General features: G+C 44.2%; 1 protein-coding gene across 1 annotated transcript in view; it reads right to left on the minus strand.

Moving 5' to 3' along the window:
• The window catches only part of LOC310818924 (A-type potassium channel modulatory protein DPP6-like), a gene marked incomplete at its 5' end in the record, with an annotated part of 64768 nt that extends 55049 nt beyond the window's left edge, over positions 1–9719 (minus strand). Inside the window, one exon of the mRNA XM_083690027.1 lies at positions 9528–9719. Coding sequence (XP_083546153.1) covers positions 9528–9719 — 192 coding nt within the window. The remainder of the gene's footprint in view (positions 1–9527) is intronic.
• Positions 9720–11047: the final 1328 nt, after the last annotated feature.

Genomic DNA, 11047 nt, shown 5'->3' on the forward strand with positions numbered 1-11047 from the left:
AATTTAATTGATTAATTTATCTTCTAATGGCTACTTCCAGCATGATAATGCACCATGTCACAAAGCAAAAGTCGTCTCAAACTGGTTTCATGAACATGACAATGAGTTCAGTGTTCTTCAGTGCCCTTCCTAGTCACCGGATCTGAATCCAATAGATCCACCTTTGGGATGTGGTAGAACGGGAGATTCACAGCTTGAAAGTGCACCTGAACAATCTGCAGGAATTGCGTGATGCAATCATGTCATCATGGAGCAGAATCTTAAAGGAATGTTTCCAACATCTTGTGGAATCAATGCCATGAAGAATTTAGGCTGTTTTGAGAGCAAAGGGAGGCCCTACCCAGTGTTAGTATAGTCTTCCTAATAAAGAGCAAAGGGAGGCCCTACCCAGTAGTAGTATAGTGTTCCTAATAAAGAGCAAGGGGAGGCCCTACCCAGTAGTAGTATAGTGTTCCTAATAAAGAGCAAGGGGAGGCCCTACCCAGTAGTAGTATAGTGTTCCTAATAAAGAGCAAGGCGAGGCCCTACCCAGTAGTAGTATAGTGTTCCTAATAAAGAGCAAGGGGAGGCCCTACCCAGTAGTAGTATAGTGTTCCTAATAAAGAGCAAGGGGAGGCCCTACCCAGTAGTAGTATAGTGTTCCTAATAAAGAGCAAGGGGAGGCCCTACCCAGTAGTAGTATAGTGTTCCTAATAAAGAGCAAGGGGAGGCCCTACCCAGTAGTAGTATAGTGTTCCTAATAAAGAGCAAGGGGAGGCCCTACCCAGTAGTAGTATAGTGTTCCTAATAAAGTGTTTGGTGAGTGTAAAGCGTCCTCCATAAGTATTGGAAAGAGGAAGCATTTAGTCATTTTTTTAGCTCTATACTCCAACAGTTTGGATTTGAAATCGAACAGTTCCGATGAGGTTAAAGTAGTAACACCTATTCTTCTACGACAAAAGACGAGACGATCACTGACTAAATAGACCCAGAAGAAACTGTAACTGAATGAAAATCATTTTTGCATTGTTGTTGACGAAAACGAGACACGACGAAACGATCTCTGTGACTAAAATCGGACTAAACGGACAAGAGTTTTTGGAGAGAAGTGTTAGTTGCTTGATCCAATCAAAAGCGTGCATGACATTGGCAGAACTGCAGGACTTTCTCATTGTGACGTTGCAATGTTGTTATTGGTGGAAAATGAGGACCATGCACAGGTCATTCACCAGTCATGACCAACCCCGTCATCTCTGCACGGCAAACTGTCTCCAACCTGGCCAAAACCCTTTGTAATATAAGCCATTTAGCTGACGCTTTTATCCAAAGCAACGTACATTGAGAGGGACAGTTAGTTCGAGCAATGCGGTGCACATATCACTGATCTACAAATCAACTTTGGTAAAGAAATAACCACAGATTTTTTTATCAATATGTGCCATGTCCAGGGGTGTGACTTTTAATCTGCTGCAGAGTAATTATGCTATGTTATGCAGAAAAGTATGTTTGTAGGACAAGCTATACGTTTGCACACATGGAACTCAGTGATTTTTGTTTACCATGGGTTAATAAGGCAATACATGTGATGAAATGACATTAAGTCGACTAAAACATCATTCATCATTTTCACAATAACTCGACTAAATCATTATTCAAATGACAAAACTATGACTAAAACTGAATGCTATTTTAGTCAAAATGAAGACTAGACTAAATCTAAAAAAAGGTTGCCAAAATGAACACTGGTGTTCTAGGCTTTCAATGTGTGTGTGTGTGTGTGCCTCTGTGTGTGTGCACCTCTGTGTGTGTGTGTGTGTGTGCATGTGTGTGTGTCTGTGTATGTGTGTGTGTCTGTGTATGTGTGTGTGTGTGTGTGTGTGTGTGTGTGTGTGTGTGATCTCCCAGGGGTGCGGTGCTGCTGTATCATGGCAGGGTCGATAAGAGATTCTGCCGGGGTGACACAACGGATTACTGCTGCCTGGTCTCATCCCAGAAAAAGCGCTCTAGCCCAGGCAGGCTCGTGCTCTAAGAGAGACACTGTGGACTATAGAACAGCAGGGAGCATAGTCTGTTCACCGTGGTACAAACTAAAAATACTCCTACTCGTCAAATGACTTTTAGTGGCGATAATTAATAAGCATATGTTGCATCGTGCACAGTAGAAAACCTGTTGATTTGGTGATCAGATTTTTCGTATCATACTGTGATGTGATGAGTAAAACTGGAAGCGAATTCATCAGAGAATTGAATTCATCTTTTCGTCTTTGTTTGTCTACACATGAGGGAATGCAGTGTAATTGACGGTCCTTATGCTCTAACTGAGTGGGGAAATGGAGGCTGAAGGAGGCTGCATGAACCAGAGAACCCATCAGTTAGGGGCTTGTTATCAGAATGCCACCATTTCTCTGTTGGCCGTCTACTTGAATCAAATGTTAAATGAAGCACTGCCATTGGCTTTCCCTCTTAATGCCCTCCCAGTCCTCTCTTAGCCAGGGCCCTGGGACTAGTGGCCAGTGCCATCCATCAGATTGGCTAATGCTGCTGTCAGACTGTGAGTGTTTAGGCTCTGTGTGACTGTAAAAAGAGACACACACACACACACGCGCGCACACACACGCACGCACACACACGCACACACACACACACACACACACATACACACACACACACACACACACACACACACACACACACACACACACTCACACACACACACACACAAACTGTGATGTGACATTATCAATCTCCTCTTGGCTCCGTGTCTGTAGCACTGAGGCTTTGGGGTGGGTCAGGTCAGGTGGCTTGTGTCTGGCTCCCCGGGGCCACAGAAATGTCACAGAGAATGCAGCCATTTTGTCTTTTCATTTGTGTCAAATGATGTTTGGGTTGATGGATGTACTGTAGTCAGTCTCTGCTTGACCCCTCACACTGGGTGTCTATCCCTGGGCCTATCTGCTATTATCTATCTCTCTATATCTGTTTAGCTGCTCCCTTGTGAATCTATCTTCTTGATGTTGTACCTGTCTTGACTACTTGTTTGACTGTACAGTCGACTACTCAGGTTCCTTGGTGATATTGGATAGATGGAACATGAGAGCCTCTAGTGGCAAAGGTGGCATATTGCATGTGGAGAGGCAAACACTTCATCTGCAATGACTGTATATCTCATCCCTCCCACAATGACTCCCTCAATTTAACATCTATGAATATAGATATTTGCATAGTCTTTCATTGAATCAAACCAAATATCACCCCATTATTTGCAATACAAACATACACCACATACACCTTATTGTTAGATCTGCCAAATGTACAATACAGATGGTACTGTAGATCGCTAAGAATAGATATTTCCTTCATGCCTTTAATCCTCTGCATACAATTTCCAGCAGTATTGAAATGCAGAATGAGGGATCTTCAGTCAGCGTTGCCATAGACAGTTCTAATCCCCCTTAGAAACACATCAAACATGTAGCACATCGCTAACTCCTAGAAACTTCTCCAAACTCTGAGATTGGAGTGCAAAAGGACAGGAAATAGGAACAGGGTGTTCAGTAAATAAAGACTTAAGTTATATTTAGCCAGCGAGGCAGAGACAGAGACAAAGAGAAGAAGTTCTGAGGCGACACTCAGGGAGGTTAAAAAGATCCCAGTGAAGTCGGCTATGTGGAGAGTGAGTTTGGCTCCTATGGGAGGAGAGGGATGTGTAGGGGGGGGGGGGGGGGAGTTGGGGAGTGGGGGGACTACTGCCACAGGGAAAAACGCATACCAAGGCTGACAAAATAATTATTCTCCTTAATAACATGAATATTTCATCAGATCGTTTTTTTTCAGATTTCAGATTTCCAGAATGTTCTGCCACCCCGGCCTAAAGGAACTGCGTAAAAGAGAACAGCATTGGAGGAAATGAGAATACCAGAGAATATAAAGGATCTTCTGTGTAAGAGGCAGTGAGACATACTTTAGGCTCCAAAACAACAGACAGTGACTGTGACATAACAACAGACAGTGACTGTGACATCATCAATGTGTCTTTCGGAACAGAATATCCTTCCAAAACAACAGACAGTGACTGTGACATCATCAATGTGTCTTTCGGAACAGAATATCCTTCCAAAGCTGCCAGAGAACAGTCCATGACTATCCGTTACAGTGGCAGTAATGCCTCCATCTACAATAATGACAGAACATTTCTTATGACGAACAGCGTGTTTGTTTATTCTGGTGATCAGAGCAGAATGAGAGCTCGGGTGGCTGGGCCAGGCGTTGGGGCTGTGCTGAGGCCATTCTGACACGCTGTTGACAGACCTGCCTACAGGCCTGTGTGTGTGTGTGTGTGTGTGTGTGTGTGCGTGCGTGTGTGTGTGTGTGTGGGTGGGTGTATGTATGTGTGTGTGTGTGTGTGTGCATATGTATGTGTGTGTGTGTGCGTATGTATGTGTGAGTGTGTGTGTGTGTGTGTGTGTGTATGTATGTGTGTGTGTGTGTGTGTGGGTGTGTGCATGTTTATGTATGTGTGTGTGTGTGTGTGTGTGCGTATGTATGTGTGAGTGTGTGTGTGTGTGTGTGTGTGTGTATGTATGTGTGTGTGTGTGTGCATATGTATGTATGTATGTATGTGTGTGTGCGTATGTATGTGTGCGTGTGTGTGTGTATCTGTGTGTGTGTGTGTATGTGAGTGTGTGTGTATGTGAGTGTGTGTATGTATGTGTGTGTGTGTGTGCATGTGGTGTGTGTGTGTGTGTGTGGTGGTGGAAGAGATGATCGATGACAAGTCGACAGAGCGTCGCGGGCACAGCAGGGGACAGATAGCCTGTTGAGAGGTCCCCCGGGGGGGGTGGGGGGGGCGCAGAAACAGGTCGATACTTGGTGACAGGGTTGTCCACGGCAACCGAGCTCTAAGGAGAGGTGAAAGCTTGTGTTCATAGTAAACATAGTACTACCTCCAGAGAAAAGACCAGATTGGCTTTTATTTCATTATTTCCAGCTGCTTGTCAGAAGAGACAGATCAGGACATGAAGGCAGATGAGACGTGAAATCATTGTTCGGGCTCGGATGCCTTCGTCGACAGGGCATGTGCGCCCGCGTCGCTGTGCCACGTCACCTCCAGATGGTAACCGGAGCCGCCAAGAAGCAACAGTGTGCGCCCAGAGATTAGACCTCACCCTCTCCACCTTTGCAACCATGGCAACGCACAGCAATAGGTCCTGCTGAAAAGGATGCTATGCGGAACGATCTGATTAGCCAAGATAGCAGGCTAAGCGAACAATGAATGTCCGGTACAGTACCTTCACCATAGAGAGACATAGGCTGGGTAGAGGCCGACTATGCTACGCTATGCCGCTAACCCTCCGCTATCAGCTTTTTTGTAATTTCATCTCACCAGACCACATCCACATGCCAGCAGCAAGTGAACTGTCCATAACAGGATTGAAGCAGGGTGTTTGATGGCTGACTTTAATAGGCAGCCACAACCTAGGGGGCATCATCGCAAGACACTGACGGTTCATTACATTGGCATTGCTATAAATAAGACCTTCGGGAAGGGAGATGATATTTCCCACAGCACTGTTCTTTTCCCTTTATCAGACTGCTCTTACTAAGCTCTGTGTCGTCCGTTCTGATTGGCTTAGCTGAGCTCTAGACCCTGAAGACTATCAAACAGACTATGTCCTGACTCGGGGAGTGAAGCCTGGGAACGGGGCCAGACTCGCCTTCAGCAGCTGACTGCACAAACTGAGAGAGAGAGAGAGAGAGAGAGAGAGAGAGAGAGAGAGAGAGTGTGTGTGCTCAGAGTGTGTGCTCCAGACTAGAGCGTGCAGACAGCGTGGATGGCAGGAGAGTGTATCCGCAGAGCGAGGAGTGGAGGCCTATCTTCTGCTCTGACAGACAGATGGGAAGGAAAATGAGGCTGGCCTGGTTGAACAGACTCCATCTCCATGACAGATTTCACACTTCAATCACGCAGCCAGGATGAGTTATCGTAGCCTTTGAACCCCCGACGCCAACTCAGTACAACATCCAGTGGAGGCTGGTGGAGGCAGAGGATTTCTACCTCCACCAGCCTCCCCTGCAACACACACTGAATACACAACAAGATACCAGAATAATGTAGGGATGGGATTAATGGTTGATACGATTTCACAAGCAATTCAAGCCTATTTTTGGTCAAATAAAATAAAATAAATTGTTTCAGATAAAATGTTAGCGCTATGACTCATTATTATGTAATGCTTTACGTCAAGAAGAAAGCACAGTTGAGATCCGCTTTGTTGTTCAAAGATGAGTGGCTTGCACAAAAAAACCAAGGAGCACATGTATAACCTCAAAAGAGAATGAATAGTTAAACAGTTGATTGTCCCCACAGACAAAGCCTCTTTAGCCTTGGTGTTTCACAACACATATTTCATCCCTTGTGGGAGAAAATAGGTCACTTCAGTTCTTCTGCCTTCTTTGTTGTTTCAAGACACACTCGAAGAATAAGTGAATCTATGTGTCAATTGCTTGAAACATTTACTTCCACAAAATTCTTATGTTCAAATATTTCGACGTTTTTTTCAATTGAAATGGAGGGAATAAAAAGGGGAAACGTCTTAAGGATTTGGTGAATAGCGTGTCGGATCAGGGCAGTCTAAAAATAAATGATCCCTCTCTTGTGATGAATAGAGGCCATTATGGGTGAGAAACTATGTGTGTCATAGACTTCTGTGGAAAAGCAGCAGGATTAAGCCAAATCCAATATTAGCTTCATTCTAAATCTTGTGTGTAACGAAAATGCTTTGAAATTGACCCAGCTAGCTCCGCAACAGTGCTTTTGTTGAGGTGAATGGAGCTATGAAATCCAAGCTTACTGATGGCCACAGAGCGTCAACGTCTAAGCCGAGGTGATTCACTTCAATGAAATATGAAAGACGCTGGAAGGTATGTAAACCTATATGAATTATGCATCCATCAACCTGTCAATTAAACGTTCTCCCGGCTGAACAGTAAGAGGGCGGTATCACCTCTCATTGCGAGGGCGAACACTGAACAATAGGAGGTGTTTGGATTTCTCCTCCGTTGGCTCGGCACCCAGGGAAAGTCAATATGGCCGTGCTCACAAAGCCAGCCATATCCACAGGTCACTATCCTTTAAATGTCACCCTATTTCTGGCAGCCGCCCCGTGATGATTAATTAAGGTGGCTTTATTGGATCGTCGCCCCGCTGCCATTAGTGAGGGATAATGAGAGAGAGAAAGAACTGTAGGTGATTTCTCCCTGGGTAATGCTATAGGGTAATGCTATAGGGTAATGCTATAGGGCTAATGCTATACCACAGAAGCCTGATGCTAACATAATACATTATCATCTTAGAAAACAATGGTTCAAACAATGGTTGTCGAGAACGACAAAGGGTTCTTCGACTGTCCTTGTGGGAGAAGCCTTTGAAGAACTCTTTTGGGTTCAATGTAGATACCCAAAATGGTTCTACATGGAACCAAAAAGGGTTCTTCAAAGGGTTTTTTCCAAAAACCGAATGAACCTTTTGGAACGCTTTTTTTTTTGGACATGATACGCATTACAACTGTGTCATTGCTTCAAATAATGATCAGGCGCCCCAGCACTGACAAACGCAAACTCTGCATTCAAAATTGGCCAAATCAATGAACACAGTTTTTTTACTGCAGGATTTTTACTGAAAGAAAAAAATATGTGATTCAAATTCTGAGGTCAAGATAGGAACTGTGCTCCTCAACCGGTGAAGCAAAAGGCAATTTCATGCTTGAATAAAACACATGGGGATCTCATGACTGAAGGTCACCTGAAGGTGAGCTGTGCTCACCTAATACACTTTCCACAGGAAACAGAGCCCTCCCCAGAGTGGTTCCTCTGTGCTTTCAGGCACAATGTAGAATAACCCCAGATGATCAAAAACGAATATCTACATAACCTTGACTGTGTTAAATCATATTGAGATTATATTAAAACTATTACTCACAACGGGATGACCCACAGCACCTACGCCACACTGAATGCAATTGTAAAATGAAGAACCTGACACGCTGACAATTGCATTACACTGTTTTGAATTATGTCCCTGCGTTGTGTTTTTTTAGCACCAACAGTAAAGTAGGCTATCAGTGACAGACGTAGTGTCCTCTCTTTTGTCGCTTGATTGTCATCGCACCACGCATCAATAATTCAGACGAACATGCTCGCGTTGAGATTATCTATTTGGCAGAGTTGTAGTAGAAGAAGGAGTGGACGCAAAATGGCAACCTGTAAACACTATGACGTCAGACCCAGGCCTTACAACACACAGGCGCATGGCCCAAGGTGCAAAGGTACACATTGTAGAATAAGATTATATTTTAACCCTATCAAATATAGCCCAATTTCCCCTGGAAAGGCGTTGAGAATTACTCTGGGGGGGGGTTGTTTTATTTATTTGAATCAGAATCAGAACGAACTGTTGTGCATGTGCACAGATGAATTGATCCTGAATTGGTTTTAGTAGCCTAAGCTTAATTGTTTCGATATTTTTATTAGGCCTTTTCAACTAAACCTAGTGGATACTTTGCGGCTTAGCTGGAATAATCACTGTGAGTTACCAATATTTCACCTTGAGTTCATTTTCATTGGACAACTCGGCAACTTTTCAGGGTATGCATTGGAGCTACAATGTTTAGTGACGTCTGGGACAATCTAAAACAAACAAATGTTAAGCACACGAAAAGGCGACGCATAAGAACGTTGTTTGCGCAATTCCAGTACCATGGACAGCGCTACAGCCAACAGCTCCTTGACCAACAGCTGGCTTTTGACAGTCGACTCTTCTTATGACTTAAAAGTAGGCCTAAGGCCATAGTAAACAAGTCCTCCATATATTAGGCTCCATAACATGATTGACATGGATCAAATCATCTTTTGGCAAGCGACCCGTATGCTAATGCAATCTCCTTTGAGTGGATGCCTCCAAATGTGTAGTCACAACAAAATGAGAGCTGACAGAGCTGCCTACGATCAAAGGGTTGGACTGCAAGGACAAATCACTGACATTGATTACACCAACAGGAAAAGTGTAATCTAATAACTCTCAAGCTGTCAAAAAAAAATCCCAGCAGAGAGCTCAAATAAACGCATGCAAATATATTCACAGCATGACCAGCTTCACTTCGCGAGCAAGGAGTGACTCAGCCGTTACTCACACCACAGACAAAGCAAACCGACTAGACACAAGTTTATGAATCGTAAGAATCGCGCACGGTTGGACTGGGGAGCATCTGACGCGCAATGCAGAGTTCATTTTAATAAACTAAGAAATAAGGATGATTATCAGTTGCTTAAACATGTGACTGTGTCCACTGTCCTCACAACTGTCCTCAATCAGGGACGCATAATTGCAGCAACATAATGTTCTACAGTAAAATGTTGGGGCAAAACAATGTCAAATAGATATACAGTATGCAGAGGTCAATTAAACTATCAGTTAATCAGATCAAGGTATTCAAATGATGAACTGGCAATCAAACAATACACTAATAGGTTAGGTGAGAGCAAGCTCTTACATCTTCGTCCTCGCGCGCGTTTCTCTTTCGAAACGGGACATGGGGTCGGCCGTCGGCGACGGGTTGAGGGGTCTTTCCTGCGTTCTCCTCGTCCGCGACCTGTCCGCCGAGAAGGTGACTGGCCTCAGGTGGGTGCGGGAAAGAATTATTCGTGTTAATCTTCCCGGTGAATCTCTGATAAAGCGAAGCCATAAGTCCAGTCCAGACAAAAGCACTACAGCATGTCAAAAGCAAGAGACCGGCTCTCGTCTGCGGGGACTTGATTTATTTCTGATGGTTTTCTGTGCGTTTCGGAGAGACCCGATGGCGGACTGCCAAACGTTTCACTCCCTCCGGAAATGATGGTTCCAAAAATGATGGTTCCAAAGATAACAGGTGAAAAAAAAAACAATTGAATAAGATGTTACAATTAAAACGTGTTCCTGATCAAATGAAAAAAACTAACATAAACCAGGAAGACCTCTGATCGATATGCGGTTGGCTTTGTCCTGCCGTACAACGGAGCGGTAGGCTAGTATAGGTGTCAATAGTTGCTCCGCTCTGTATTCAGAGCACGTTGTTTCTCCCCTCCAGTTCGTTGATGCCTTCTCACAGCGAGGTATCAGCCAGTCTCTGTGGAGTATCCAGATGTAGGCTCAGAGAATTTACACAAACAAAATAATAAAAGAGGAAAATCTTTTAACGCTGTCTCTTATCTCTACTGGTCGAACCGGGAGTGTGGAGTGTGGAGTGTGTGTGTGTGTGTGTGTGTGTGTGTGTGTCTGTCTCTGTGTGTGTGTGTGTGTTTGTGTGTGTGTGTGTGTGTGTGTGTGTGTGTGTGTGTGTGTGTGTGTGTGTGTGTGTGTCTGTGTGTAAAGGACGCAGAGAGCCCGTGGCACTCCGCATACGCGTTCTGCATGAAAAGTGACCAGTGAGCAGAGTGAGAACAGACTATTATCTCTATTACTATCTACTATGACACGATACACATTACCGGAGGGAGAGCGCATTCCCTTTGTCCCATATTGCTATTCAAAGTTATTAATGTAGATCGGTCACAGTTACCAAGATTTGCTGATACATGCGTAATTTGTATTCATATTCTATATTTCTGGTCCTAACCACAACTATCTTTTCAGGGTGGAGCTTGAGTGCCTCTCTGTGGTAGACTGCGACATGACAGTTCAATCCGTGAAGGAAAGAAGACGGTTTTAACAATCCCTTGGGCAGTTTTGATTCCTCCATCCCCTATTTTGACATCCCTTACCTCACCCATTCCTTTGACCTAAGACATACACTCACCGAACACTTTATTAGGAACACCTGTACACCTTCTCATGGTGGAGGTGGTGGAATGGTGTGGGGAATGTATTCTTGGCACACTTTGGGCCCGTTAATACCAATCAATCATCGCTTGAATGCCACAGCCTATTTGAGTATTGTTGCTGACCATGTGCATCCCTTCATGGCCACAATTTACCCATCTTCTAATGGCTACTTCCAGCATTATAATGCACCATGTCACAAAGCAAAAGTCGTCT

This window comes from Argentina silus (assembly GCF_951799395.1).
Source record: "Argentina silus genome assembly, chromosome: 18".
NCBI lineage: Eukaryota > Metazoa > Chordata > Actinopteri > Argentiniformes > Argentinidae > Argentina > Argentina silus.